The 13,783-nt window shown below is 60.4% G+C and overlaps 6 protein-coding genes across 6 annotated transcripts; 2 read left to right on the top strand and 4 right to left on the bottom strand.

The window, feature by feature from the left end:
• Positions 1-317: 317 nt before the first annotated feature.
• Positions 318-1,581, bottom strand: VDAG_00100 (uncharacterized protein; the record flags this gene model as incomplete). The annotated part of the gene is made up of 2 exons (XM_009651477.1): positions 318-1,257; positions 1,346-1,581. The coding sequence occupies 2 exons, from the start codon at positions 1,579-1,581 to the stop codon at positions 318-320; spliced, it is 1,176 nt and encodes a 391-aa protein (XP_009649772.1).
• Positions 1,582-2,008: 427 nt separating this feature from the next.
• VDAG_00101 (MYG1 protein) lies at positions 2,009-3,188 on the top strand (the record flags this gene model as incomplete). The annotated part of the gene is made up of 1 exon (XM_009651478.1): positions 2,009-3,188. The coding sequence occupies exon 1, from the start codon at positions 2,175-2,177 to the stop codon at positions 3,186-3,188; it is 1,014 nt and encodes a 337-aa protein (XP_009649773.1). The 5' UTR covers positions 2,009-2,174.
• A 783-nt stretch (positions 3,189-3,971) lies between these two features.
• On the bottom strand, positions 3,972-4,659 carry VDAG_00102 (uncharacterized protein; the record flags this gene model as incomplete). Its single annotated transcript, XM_009651479.1, has 2 exons — positions 3,972-4,415; positions 4,624-4,659. The coding sequence occupies 2 exons, from the start codon at positions 4,657-4,659 to the stop codon at positions 3,972-3,974; spliced, it is 480 nt and encodes a 159-aa protein (XP_009649774.1).
• A 1,156-nt stretch (positions 4,660-5,815) lies between these two features.
• On the bottom strand, positions 5,816-7,321 carry VDAG_00103 (major facilitator superfamily MFS1; the record flags this gene model as incomplete). Its single annotated transcript, XM_009651480.1, has 1 exon — positions 5,816-7,321. One exon carries the CDS (start codon positions 7,319-7,321, stop codon positions 5,816-5,818), a length of 1,506 nt encoding a protein of 501 aa, XP_009649775.1.
• A 1,021-nt stretch (positions 7,322-8,342) lies between these two features.
• Positions 8,343-10,072, top strand: VDAG_00104 (U3 small nucleolar RNA-associated protein; the record flags this gene model as incomplete). The annotated part of the gene is made up of 2 exons (XM_009651481.1): positions 8,343-9,414; positions 9,465-10,072. The coding sequence occupies 2 exons, from the start codon at positions 8,343-8,345 to the stop codon at positions 10,070-10,072; spliced, it is 1,680 nt and encodes a 559-aa protein (XP_009649776.1).
• Positions 10,073-10,440: 368 nt separating this feature from the next.
• On the bottom strand, positions 10,441-13,704 carry VDAG_00105 (uncharacterized protein; the record flags this gene model as incomplete). The annotated part of the gene is made up of 2 exons (XM_009651482.1): positions 10,441-13,411; positions 13,472-13,704. 2 exons carry the CDS (start codon positions 13,702-13,704, stop codon positions 10,903-10,905), a joined length of 2,742 nt encoding a protein of 913 aa, XP_009649777.1. The 3' UTR covers positions 10,441-10,902.
• Positions 13,705-13,783: the final 79 nt, after the last annotated feature.

Consider the following 13,783-nt stretch of genomic DNA (forward strand, 5'->3'; position numbering starts at 1 on the left):
AATTGTTTCCCCCCCGCAGGAGGCGTGTAGCCCGGTGTTAAGTTTGCGGAAATGCGCGCCCCCTTTAGGGGCCCCCATGAGTTTTCCATGGGTTTGCCCTTCCCCCCCCCCCCCCCCCCAAAAAGCCGAACGCCGCTTGCTCACAAAAAGACTCGAGCTTCACTATGTATACACACAATCCACGCATTGACACATGTCGTCTTCTCGAATAAAGATCCCCCAAAACGCCTTCAGAGTGAAGTGCCCAGTAGAGTGTACTAGCATGGAGGGAGGCTGGCCATATTCTCATGAAACACTGGGACCGCATCGCAGCCTCCTCAGTCATCATGCGCGTCTTCCGCCAGGGACCGGCCTCGCGAGCCCGTGGGCGTCCGGCCCTTACCGCCGCGCCGAGGCTTGCCCGAAGGCGTCTCCATGTCCCCCTCGCCGCCGCTCTTGCGCTTCTTCTTGCTGGGTCGGCCGCTCGAGCCGCCCTTAGGCCGATAGCTGACGTCCTCGTCACGCTTGCGCTTGGCGGGACCCCTGGTGGACGACGAGAGGTTGAAAAAGTCGCCATCCTTGTCGGCGAAGGCTTCGCGGGTGCCGCTCTGGGGCTCGTCGCCGGCCTCTTTGTGAGACTGTGACACGCTGAGCCGGTCGATGCCGCTCCGTCGCTTGCCGCCCCGAGATCCGCGTCCGCCGCCACGCTCCGACTTGGCGGCACTGGCCCCGATCCCCGATTTCCGCTTGCGCTTAACATCGGTGGCCGGTGCTTCGTCATGGTGCGTGTCGTCCTTGTCTACCGCCGGAGCTGCCTGCTCGGCATCCTGGAGGAACGTCTTGGGGGCATTCTTGCGAAGCCAGTTGTAGACACTGGTAGGGTTGCGGAGGGCGATGTTTTGGCTGCTGCTGTTGGTGTTCGTGAGGGTGTTGGGACGGGCAGAGGGCGCCAGTGTGGGCAGCATGTCGCTGTCGTCGATACGCCTGTCAAGGTCCCAGAGATACTCATCGATATCATCAGGGTTGAGGAATGAAGGCGGATTCGCTTCGCCGGCAAAAGGCTCCATGTCGGCGACAACGGCCGGGAAGCGCTCCTTCGCTTGGGCATAGGAAGTGTGTGGTACGTCTTGAAGCACCTGATCGAGAGACTTGGTGGGCTTCGGGAGGTCGCGATCGAGATTGTCATCGTCGGCTGGGGGCGTGAGAGCGATGTCGAGTCGCTTCTCTAGGGGGATCTGGTGCGACTCGTTGAGCTCCAAAAGCAGGTCGAGCAGACGGCTGCAACGCGTGTGAGTACCAGACACAACCATCTTAGCAATCACGAGAATCTGACCCGTGAATGCGAAATGCTCGCAGGGGGACTTACTCGTTTTCAATTGCGATCCGCTTCGCCATGGCAAGTGCCTTCTGCTCCTGCTTGTGCAGTTCCTCGCCATCATGCATCTTCTGGTCGAACGTGATGCGCATCTTGCGATACTTCTTCTTCCACGACTTGTAGGTTGGCTTCGCGTCGGCCATTCGTGTGTCTTCCGAGTCGTACCGTTCGGGCTTGACGAGGTCGTGCTCAGGGCGCGCCGTGACGGAAGGCGCGTCGTCGTCCATCTTTTTTCTTCGATCCGACTGACGTAATAGCCCCAACGAAGATTGATGTTTCGGCTGCAGTGCTTTTCAAGAGAGCGGAGAACCTGGGGTTCGGTGATGGGGGAAGTTGAGGTCGAAGCTGAAGTGATGAAAAAGGGTGATGATGCCGCGTGGAGGCACTGGCGTTGTTGGAAAATGGCCATCTGCAGGGCGAGGCTGCAAACTCACGACCTCTCTGGCACGAGAAGCTCTGTCCAATCAAGAGATGGGTTACTCCATTGGGGGGTGGCCGGGGCGGGCGTGGTGATAAGACGTCAGTCCTCAATGGCGGGGACCCTCATCAATGATCAATGGAGGAGTGGTGCTAGCGAATAGCGGGGGTTGCCTTACCACATCTCAGATCCTGCTGTTTCGAGAGCTCCAGTCTCAACACCCCTCCTCTCACTACAATTGGATTTTTCATCATCTCGCGGTGTGTATTTTTTTTTCATTCAGAGGAAGAAGACACCAAAAGCTCATATAAAGATACTTTACGGATCCCAGCATCAAGACACTGCATGTTGCGTAGCTTCAGCTCCTTCCGAATGGCCGAACAAGCAGCGAAACGCCTCAAGATGTCTACCCTTACCATTGGAACCCACAATGGCCACTTCCACGCCGACGAGGCCCTCGCCGTCCACATGCTCCGTCAGCTGCCCGCGTACCAGGGAGCCAGCCTGATCCGCACGCGCGACCCCAAGCTCCTCGAGACGTGCCACACCGTCGTCGACGTTGGTGGCGAGTACGACGCCGAGAAGAACCGCTACGATCACCACCAGCGCGACTTCACGACAACCTTCCCCGGCCGCTCGACCAAGCTGTCGAGCGCCGGCCTCGTCTTCCTGCACTTTGGACGCGCCATCATCGCCCAGAAGATGGGCACCGCCGAGGACAGCCCCGACGTGGCCCTGCTGCACAACAAGTTCTACGAGTCCTTCATCGAGGCCCTCGACGCCCACGACAACGGCATCTCCGTCTACGACCACCTCGCCGTCCTGGCCGCGGGCCTCGAGAAGCGCTTCAGCGAGGGCGGCTTCACCCTCGGCGCCATGGTCGGCCGCTTCAACGGCAACTGGAACGACCCCGTCATCGCGGACCCGGAGCAGGCCCAGGCCGCCGAGGACAAGCGCTTCGAGGCCGCCTCGGCGCGCATCGGCGAGGAGTTTGACCGCGACCTGCAGTACTACGTCACGGCCTGGCTGCCCGCGCGCGCCGTCGTCAAGGCCGCCTTTGACGCCCGCGCCCAGCACGACCCCGAGGGCCGCATCCTCGTCTTTGACGGCGTCAGTGCTCCCTGGAAGGATCACCTCTACTCGCTTGAGGAGGGCAAGCCCACCGTCCTCTACGTCCTCTACCCGGAGAAGCCCGTCCCCGGCGCCAAGTGGCGCGTCCAGACCGTCCCCGTGGCCAAGGACTCGTTCCAGAGCAGGAAGCCCCTGCCGGAGATCTGGCGGGGGTTCCGCGACCAGGAGCTCGATGGCATCACCGGCATCGACGGCTGCGTCTTTGTCCACGCCGCCGGCTTCATCGGCGGCAACGCCACCTTTGAGGGCGCCCTGGCCATGGCCACGAAGGCTCTCGCCTTGTAAGGTGCTAGGATTCTGCATGGGATTGGGTCTAGAGGTTGGCGGAGGATACGGTCCCCGCCCGACCGAAAGAAGGAGAAAAAAAGAATGGCGTCTGGTATTCGAAAGGAACAAAAGGAGAAGACGAGGGAACAAGACAGAGATGAGATCATGATTCCTACACTTTTTTCTTTTCTTTCGCTTCATATTCAAAATACGAGGCTATTTAGGCCCCCCCACTACAGACTCCATACTGTTGAGAAGCGTGATGGCTCTTGCCATCTAGTACCTAGATTGTGCCGTGAAAACACTGCTGCCAGTCTTTTTCGATAGACTAGTATTTGTGACTTGGATCCTGGGGAAGACGGACTGAGGAATCGAGAGAAGTGTCAGGCATGAAGTTGATAACCCGGACCAAGTTGAATCACTGACAAGGAATTATGAAAGACGCAAAGCAGACTGCACATCAACACACAACGTACACAACAGTTCAGCTCTGGCAGGACGAAACAAGATATGACAGAGGAAACTGGCTCGTCCGTATCTGAGCCCCAATAACGCACACCTTCCCCGCACCGTCTCTGTCCCTGCCACTCTCCGTTTCTCTCTTTCGTAGTTTCGTAGTGTGCCAGTCCGTCCCAACGCCGCAAAAATAAAATCGCATCAAATCAAGCCCCTTCGTAAAATCATGAGGGTGATTCTGCCGGAACACCCGTTTGCCGCCCGCGACTTAGGTCTCCCCCCACCCGTGTGAGTAGTGTTCACGCATCCGTTGCCCCGACGCGTCATGGTATGCTCTCTCCTCGCCTATCGCCGAATGGGAATGCCCTCCGTCTTGGACGCCGGCGAGGGGGTGCCCTGTGGCTCGGGCAGGCCGGCGGCGGCACCGTCGTCGGCGCCGTCGGCGCTCGTCTCGCGGTTGAGGAAGCTCGACTCCTTGACGGGGCTGCCGGCCGAGACACCGGCGGCGATGCTGCCGTGGTGCTTCTGGGCGGCGGCGTTGGCACCGCCGACGCCCGAGGGGGCGCCGGAGCCGTTGACGGGGCTCGACAGGTGGGGGATGTTCTCGGGGACGGGGTGCTGGGAGCCGACGGCGCCGGCGTCGACGCCGTCGCCCTTGCCGGCCTTGGACATGGCGTAGTCGCCCGAGTCGAAGTACTTGCGGTCCTTGAGGTGCTTGGCGAAGTGGTCGGAGCGGGAGGGGAGCTTGCCGTAGAGGCGGAAGAGGCGCTGCTCCTCGGGGGTGAGGGACTGATGGCGGGGAAGGGGGCAGATGTCAGCTTTTTGTTTCCCGTCATGGTGACATTGATTTGAACAGGAGCAGCTCGTGTCTCCGTGCCGTGGGCTTGCGAGGAGTTGGTGATAGCTTGGAAGCTGATGCACCATGGCGAGTCATGTCGTTGGGTTCGACGCAGAGGAGGAGGGGAAGGGCGGGAGGGGGAGGGGCAGAACTACGTACCGAGACGTCGACCTTGTTCTTCTGGTGAGGGTTCATATTGAATGAGGCGCCTCTAAGGATGTCTGATGGATGTGGTTATTTTGCTGCTCGAGAAAAATGGGTTCAATGGTTCGTATCGTTCTTGGCAGAAGGGGAAAAAAAGTCGAGACTTGAATGGTTATGAGGAGGGGGGGGGAGGGAGCACGTCTGTGGTCAAGTAAAGTCAAGGTAAGGTACCTAGGTAGGTGGTAGGCAAGGCACAATCAGTCGTCAGTGGTCAGGACGGCCTGGTCACACTGCTGCGGTTAGCGGGGGCCCCTCACTTTTTTTACGTTACGCCCGAAAGGTCCAATGCCCAAAGGTTGACGGCACCTTGAGCACCCAAGGCCCACACCCAAGGCCCAATGGACGGGGGTGGGGCCTGTCACGCCGAAAGCCTTGTGTCATTGTACCGTCTACGTGCAACACCACTGCGCAGGTGCAAGCCCCCGCCGTTGCATCACGACGCGGGACGTGCCTGCCGATTGGATTGGCCGTCTCTGTTGGGCTCCTTCTCCCACAACACATGGGTCGTCTCTACAGCGACAGCATGAACCAAGGAAAGTACCTTACCTAAGGTAAAGGTACCTAAAGGACCGATGCCCCTATAACATGCGAGTTATGCTGTTCTGTACTTGGCTGGTCAACTGGAACCCTGGATAGCCAGCTTGTTTTTTTTTTGCGCTCTCTCTCCCTGCCGCCTCAAGCCCGTCACACCATTCATGCCTTGTACATGGCATCGCAGTGGCCAAAGGACGTGCTCAGACACAGACACGCGTCGACCAGAAAACATCATCAGTCCATGATGGCATGGCAACGTCCACCGACACTGACCACAGCCCCGTTCCCATATCGCCGCTCCCTGCGCACGGAAACATCTGCAAACACTGCCATCATCGCTCCCTACCATCCCGGCGATCTACTGCCGCGCCAGATCATTCATGGGATGTCAGTGGAGAAAGCAGCTTGATGACGTCCGTGGAAAACAAAAAAAAACACAGTTGTGGTTGATGCCAGATTGGGCAGCAAATGACCATTGTATCAATATCTCGCTAACCACCACCAAACCCCTTTTCTGCAAAGTGGAAGCACACGTTTTCGACGTTCCCCGCCAGCTTGCTGCTGCAATTTTGATTCAGACATGTAGCCTCTCACCCCTTCTGCAGGCGAACCCTCACTGCTCTTCCTCGTCCGTCGTGTGCTTGCTCTCCGTCGTGTCGCCCCTCTCCTTCAGTCGCCAGAACATCCACAGCATGCTGAGGTCGTACATGACCTTCATCGTTCCTGCGCCTGTGAGCACGACGACCCACAGCTTGCGCGCCGCCAGGAAGCCCGACGTGCCGACGCCGCCCGCCTGCGCCAGCGTCTTGACGCTGTTCACGACACCGAGGATGGCCGTCCTCTCGCCCGGCAGCACGACGGCCGAGAGGAAAGCCTGCCGCGGCGCCGTGTCCATGCTCTGGCTGCAGGCGCGCAGCGACAGCAGGCCCATGGCGACCCAGGTGCCGGTGCTGCCGGCGGGCACAAAGGGGATGACGGCGAGGAAGACGGCCGACGGCAGGTGCGTGAAGACCATGGTCTTGAGGGGCCCGAGGCGCCGGATGATGGGCAGCGCCGCCAGGTTCGAGAGCGACGCGAGAATGTTGGTCACGAGGAACAGCGTGCCGAGCGAGCCCGGCTCGAGCGAGTGCACCGTCGTGAAGAAGTAGGTCAGCCACGAGGGCGACGCCATGCCCGAGGCGAACGAGTCGACAAAGAAGACGACGAGGAGCCGGTAAAGCAGCGACCTCGATTGCGCCGAAATGACCGGCACCATGTTGCGTATGCGCTGCCATGCGGTCAGCGTGCGCTGGGACGACATGGACATGGAGGTCGAGCGTCTCCGTGACGCCGCGGCTGAAGATACAACCCCGTCGTGTCCATCATCGGACTGGTCGTCGGCGAGGAAGGCGGCCCCCTCTTCGTCTTCCTCCTGCAATTCGGTGGGGACAGCGCTGTAGGCAGCCTGAGAGGGTTCGGCCTCGACGCCGGCGCTCAGGAAGAAGACGAGGAACAGCTTGACGATGCCGATGCAGGCATAAATGACAAAGATGACCCGGTAAGCGGCCTGGGTGTCCCAGTGCTCGAGGTCCTGAAGCAGCTGCACCAGCCAGCCGCACGTCATGGTGCCGGCGGCGGCGCCGGCAGTCCCCAGCAGCGTCGACCAGGCGAAAATGTCACTCCTGTCTTCCCTGTCGGTGAGCTGAGCCAGGATGGACTCTTCGACGGCGCGAAAAGGGCCAATCTCGTTGCCGCTCGGGCTGATGACGCCGATGACGCTGGCCACGAGGAGAAGCCAGTAGTTGCCGCTCAGGGCAAACATGAAGCCGCTCATGGCCATGAGGACAGCGCCGGCTGCCAGGACCCGGCGGCGGCCGAGCTTGTCGGTGACGGCGGTCAGGATGAAGCTGATCATGACATCGCCAAAGAGCGTCAGGGTCATGAAGATGCCGATTCGTTCCTCGGAGAAGCCGTGACTCGAGAGGAAGTGGACGAGGATAAGAAAGGTAGCACCATATCCGAAGTAGCGGACGAAGCGTTGCAGGCAGAGGATCTTGGTATCGCGGGGTGACCGCACGAGCGATGCGGCGCCGCTCTCGACATAGAGTCGCGCAGTCCAAGACGGCGCCGAGACGGGCATGATGGATGCGCAATGTTGCCGCGAGGGCGATGATGGGGGAGGGAAGGAAACGGGAAGACGAGGAAAGAGAATCACGGCGCTCTCATGGTTATAGCTGCCTTTCGAACCATCAAGGCAGAGATACAGACCGAACAAGAGGATGAAAAGGTCATGGCTGGTCATGGAGAGCGGGGCGGTCCAGTAGCACCAGGTCCGACTCGGAGTCCAATCAGAGATGGTTCATCGTCAGCAAGAAAGGCCTCCACGCATTAGCGCTGGTGGGTGCCGTCAGCCGCGATGCCGTGAAGCCTGTCCCATCGGGGTGTCTCGTGTGCGTCGGGCATGCCAACCCACCCAACTCCGGGCGATGTGCCGTGCGCCAAGGGTGAGTGTCTGGGCCGCTGGGGTTGAGCTGCCGGCTCGAGGTGGTGAAATGATGGTGTAGACACGAACAGTGCTGTGAACTAGTGTCCCTACCACGCTCAACGAGTTCGACTGTCCTTCCTTGCGAGTCAGGTCTGGGTTCGTCATCAACCAGCAGAACCGTCTCGGCCGTCCGAAACTCCGAGTCCAAGCGCCGAATTGCCAGACGTTGGCGGCGCAGAAGATCGGAGCAGAGACGAAGCTTGCCGACTGCGTCTCGGCCTTCTTCCTGTTGGCCGTGTGCCAGGGTTCAGCAAAGTTACAGGTGGGTAGGTACCTACCTAGGCACCGTATGCAGAGTCGACAGCACCGCTCAAACGGGGCTAGATGGCTATGCAAATATGCGACATGGCATGCAGCTATACGGCACTGCCCCGCGACCGACAAAACTGGGTCGTTCTTTCCTTATCTTATCCCTTATCATATATCGACTAGTCCCGTTTAGACATGGCGCCATTGGAAATTTGTGTGAAATTCCTCGAGCAGGAGCAGAGGCAGCAACCAAACACCAGCAAAAGACTGTTTCGCGATCTTTCCATCCCCCCAGACCGACAAGCCAGAGAGGCACCCACAGCGGCGAAGCGAAACCCCGTTCTTGAAGCTCCCGTCACCACCCACAATGGCAGCACCCGTGGGACCTCTCACCCAGATCAAACTGCCGTCGGGCCCTTCGCCGGTCACGGCTGAGCAGCGCTACTGGCAGTCTTTCAAGAACCAACTCCAGATCCCCTCGCCCACGACATATCCCATCACCCACATCAGCGGTGCCTCCAACGACGGGCACTTTGCCGTCACCACCGGTACACGTGTTCAGATCTACTCGGTGCGCACGCGGAAACTCGAAAAGACCGTCACCCGCTTTGCCGATGTCGCCCGGAGCGGTGATATCCGCCGCGATGGCAAGGTCCTCGTCGCCGGCGAGGACACTGGCCGCATCCAGGTCTTTGACGTCAACTCGCGCGCCATCCTGAAGACGTGGATGAACCACAAGCAGCCCGTTTGGGCCACGAGGTTTTCCAAGACGCAGCTCACCACCCTGCTCAGCGCTTCCGACGACAAGACAGTCCGCCTCTGGGACCTGCCCAGCAACCAGCCCACCCACACCTTTATCGGCCACCAGGACTACGTCCGCAGCGCTGATTTCATGCCCGGCTCCCTGGCCAACCTGCTCGTCTCGGGAAGCTACGACTCGACTGTTCGTCTCTGGGATCCGAGGATCGGCTCCAACCAGGCTGTCATGACCTTCAAGCACGCCGCCCCCGTCGAAGACGTCCTCGCCCTGCCCTCCGGCACCACGCTGCTCGCTGCCGCTGGGCCCGCCATTTCCGTCCTCGACCTCGTCGCCGCCCGTCCCCTGCAGCAGCTCACGAACCACCAGAAGACCGTCACGTCTCTGTGCCTCGCCAGCGGCGGCACCCGTCTCGCCTCGGGCGGCCTCGACGGTCACGTCAAAATTTTCGAGACGACCGGCTGGAACGTTGTGTCGACGACGAAATACTCCTCTCCCATTCTGACCCTTCGCGTCCTCGGCGCCTCCGACTCGTCCACCTCGACGGCGTCCGCCGCCGGCGCCGACCCGGGCTCCAACGCCGGCAACGACCGCCACCTCCTCGTCGGCATGCAGTCGGGCGTCCTCAGCATCCGCACCCGCCTCTCCGGTGCCGAGGCCACGCGCCAGCGCGACCGTGACCGTGAGATGGCCGCCCTCCTCGCCGGCACCCTCGACGCGCACGACGCGCAGCACGCCCAAGAAGAAGCGCCGCATCGCCGCCACGCGCCGCCTCGACATGGCCGGCGAGTCGACCGACGTCGTCATCGCCAACGAGGCCCCGCGAGGGCGCCCGCAAGAACGAGGCTCTCTGGCAGCGCGCCCTCCGCCAGGGCCGCTACGCCGAGGCACTCGACCGCCTCCTCGACCCGGCCTCGGTGGCTTCGAACTCGGCCGCCGCCGCCAAGAACAAGCAGGGCGGCAGCAAAGCGGCGGCGGCGGCGGCTGCGAACAAGAAGCAGGCCGACCAGCCGGCGGCGCCGCTCGAGGTGCTCACCCTCCTCCTCGCCCTGCGCCACCGCAGCGCCGTCCGCGCCGCCCTCGAGGGCCGCGACGAGCGCACCGTCCAGCCCATCCTCAAGTGGGTCTGCGCCCACGTCGTCGACCCCCGCTACGTCAGCGCCTGCGTCGAGGTCGGCATGCACCTCATTGAGCTCTACGCCGAGTACGCCGGCGGCAGCGCCGACCTCGCCGACGGCTTCCGCCTGCTGCGCCGCCGCGTCGGCGGCGAGGTCGAGAAGGCAAAGGCCGCGTGCGAGACGGGCGGCATGGTCGACGGCCTCATCCTCGGCGCTGCCTGAGTTTCCCTCCCCTCTTTTTCCACATTTTCCTCTTCAGCTGTTTCGCTTCCTCCTTTTACCTCTTGCGTGGAACTCTCATGATGGAGAAGCCTCTGTTTGAGACGGTGGAAACGGCCGACACAAAGGAAAGAAAAAGGAGCGAGAGAGAGAACAAAACGAGTGTGCTTTGATATACCCGGGAGACGATGTAAACCACGGCGAAGATGGGGAGGCGGGGGAAGGCCAAGAGGGGATTGCTCCGAACCCACAGCGTGTTCACCTCTTCTGGGTTTTCCTCCTCTGCTTTTGATTGATATTTGTTTCTTTGCTGAAAAGGGAAAAAGCCAGGGAAGCAAGGATTGGATTTGCTTTGCTGCATTGCGATGGCGTTGGGGGGGGTCAAACAAAGAGTCGGGACAGACTACATAAAAAAGACCGGCGGTAGGCGGTGGGCGGTGGAAGTGGTGGTGATGGTGGCTGTAAGAGTCGACCGGACACACCAGCAGACATATAGACCAGTCTCATCCATCTACACCATCTTGATACAATTCCTCTTCGGCCACGCTCTTCGGCCACGCCGTGCTCAACGTGGCCAGACTTGATACTAGATCCAACGCATACACCATGTCAAATGTATCGAGTTCTACTGTAGCAACAGAAATGTCTCGATTTGTGTCATCCTGGTGGCATTACCTCCGCTCACCTCCCAATCCATCCTTCCGCCGTCCATTGGGACAAGAGGAAATGAAATGCAAGGCATGTGTCCACATCCAAACGCCAACCATGCAATGAAATCATAAGCATACATCTATCGTTTACATTTCACAAACATCAAGCTCATATGAAAAGCTTTAGTAACCCCCGTGCCGCCGCGACCGACCTGCGCCAATGTCAATCTGGCTCATCTCGTGCATCAGCGCCCAGTCCTCGCCGCCACCGCCACCGCCCGAGCTTCGGTGCGTCAAGGCACCGCTCATAAGGGGCAGAGGAATCTTGTCAGGGACTGGGGGGGCGCCGCGCGAGCCTCCAGGAGAGCTGCCATACTGGGGCGCGTGGTTCTCGCTGGGATAGTCCCATGTCGACGCCCGAGGGAGTCGAGTTGGAGGCGTGAAACCGCCTCCCAGGCTCTCTTGGTGGTTGTGTGACGAGATGGGCGCGAGAGGGCTTGAGCCAACCGGAGGTGGAGCCGGCAGAGCAGACGCACGATGGGTTCGCTTCTGCAGGCGGTTGCGGCCCCCGCTCTGTGGAGTGACGGGAGGGTCATCTGGCAGAGGGTATGTCGGGGCAGGTGCCGCTGACTGTGAATGGGGTCTGCCAGCGATACGGAGAGGCCGGCGGCCCGTAGGGGGCATGGGTTGGGCACCCCCAGGCCTTGCTCGTCCGGACGGAGCAAGGGGCGGGGCCTGCTTCGGCTCCGGTTCTGGGGCCCATGTGTCCATGGGCAGGTGGTCAGATGGATCGATTTCGCGTCCATCATGGGTAATAATCTTGGCATCAGGGTTCGCGAGCGTCTCCTTTCCGCCCGAAAGAGACGGGTTCAACAGGTCGTAGGAATCAGGACCAAAAGGCACGCCTGACAGCCGACGTCCCTCCGGCTCATCCGATGGAGGTGGCGCAGGGCTGACGGACTTGCGTTTAATTGTGTGGTTGTGGTTCGGCATGGGGGAAATGGACCTCCTAGCCCTGACCATCTGGCCTTGTTGCGCTGGGGAGTTACCTTGGTAAGGGACAATTGATTGAGAGTCGTAGGATGGCGCGCTGTATGAGTTTTGATAGTTCATATACTCGTAATTTGAAGGCTCGATCTGCTGCTGCGATTGCTGTCTGCCGCGTGGCGGGGTTGCCGCGCTCTGTGTGTATCGTCTCTCGTGTCGTCTTTCGTCGTGAATCCGGTCCGAGACCTCCTGGGCCAGAAGGGGGTCTACGCCAGGGACCAAGGATGAAGGCACAGACGGCATGCCGTACGCCTGGATTTCCGTACCCGACAGCTCGTTCCTGTGCAAAGGGTACTGACTCTGACTGCTGTGAGACGGGTGGGAGACGTCGCCGGGGCTGTGGGTATACTCCCTTGAAGAGATGGGAGAGACTGGCAGTGGCTGCTGACGTCCATAGTCTCCATAGTCATCTTGACGAGAGTGTGACGGCTGCGGCGAAGGATCGCGCTGACCTCTGGCGGCGCTGCCTCTGCCGCTGAGATTCAGAGGTGCTGGTGATGGCACTTGGTCATAACCCATGTCATCATGTATGGACCTTCTCGAAACGACCTGGTGGGCACTGCCCACCGATTGAGAAGGAGATTCTGGAGCATCCTCGACGGTAGGTTGCATGGACCGGTATGGCTCATATGTCGTGTCGTACGAGTGGTGGCGAGGGGGGGATGGGTGGTGAGAGGGTTCCTCAGGCGTGTTCTGCAGAAGATTGTTCGCAGCGGGAGCCGAGTCATAAGCGCGAAAGGCGGGCCTGCCAGGGTATGAGGGGGCGGAGCGGCGATGAGCCTCATGCTTGAGGACATCATGCCTCATCAGAGGGGTAGTTTTCGGCGGAGTTTCATATGCTGGACGGATCATGGCGTCCTGGGCACTGACACCGCTGTTGTGTCGGCTCCGGTGAACTGGCGGCGGCGGCGGCCTATCGTCATCATCAGGGAAGTCCTGCCTGGCGTCTTCCGCTGCGAACACGTCATATGACTCCCGACGACCATTGGGCTGAGCCCGAGGCTCACGTCGATCCTGTGAAGGATGGGATTGGTGACGAGGGCTGTACTCTCTGTCATCGTGCCTGCTGGAGTAGCTTTCGTACCGACCGGCCGAAGTAGGCGTGTGGGGTAGGGACTGGAGGGGGGACACGGCGTAAGGGTCCCCCTGGTGGTGGCGTGGCGCGGGTGGCGGCGTGTTGTATTCCACATTTTGGAGCGGAGACTGGTTCGGGATGTAGCTGCTGGGCTGTCTCGGGAGTGCCCTTGGTGGAGTGGCGACGGGCTCCGGATGAGACGCAGCACCTATGGGGGCCTCGCCGGTGAATGGGTCCGAGGGAAGGGGTCGTCTCTTGACGGGGCTCCTCGACGAGGACTTGGGGGCGTCCTGTGGATCTGAAGTGACTGGCTTTGCTTTGCCCACGGGCTTCTCTGGCTTGGGTCGAGTGTCGTAGTAGGTAATCTCCATGCGCACCTCGCCTGCGTATTTTCCCTTGCAGGTCAGGTTGTGCCAGAGATCGTTCTGGCCACCTCCTTGGACAATGATGTCCCTAAGGTCAATCCAGGTCTCCCCAATCAAGTCTGTTTTCTTGTCGTCGTTGAAGACCGAAACCTTGAGTTGGTAGTAGTCTGGAGAATCGTGGACAGCGAATCGAAGCTCTTGGTCCCTACGCCAGGTCAGCATCACACGCGAAAGTACGACAAGGCAGTCCCGCTTCGGAGCTTACCACTTGGGCGTCTGGCCTCCTCGTATATCGGTCGTCGTCTTTTTGGCCTCTTTGCCGAGACGGGCAGCACAGTAAGGGTCTTGCTTTCCAATGGTCTTGCGATTGGGCAGGTTCTTGGCGCGGTCGACAATGGCGACAAGGGTGCCGATGAGGGGTCCATCAGCGCTGAGGTCGGAGAAGATGCCGGCGGTGTGCATCCCATTGAGGGGGTGGGACTTTGATTTGGATGCCATCGTGACTGTTGATGGCTGATGCGTCGCGCCAAGATCAGGTGGATGGTGTATCGAGGACCCGACGAAGCGGATGCTGGTT

Source organism: Verticillium dahliae, genomic scaffold (genome assembly GCF_000150675.1).
Source record: "Verticillium dahliae VdLs.17 supercont1.1 genomic scaffold, whole genome shotgun sequence".
NCBI lineage: Eukaryota > Fungi > Ascomycota > Sordariomycetes > Glomerellales > Plectosphaerellaceae > Verticillium > Verticillium dahliae.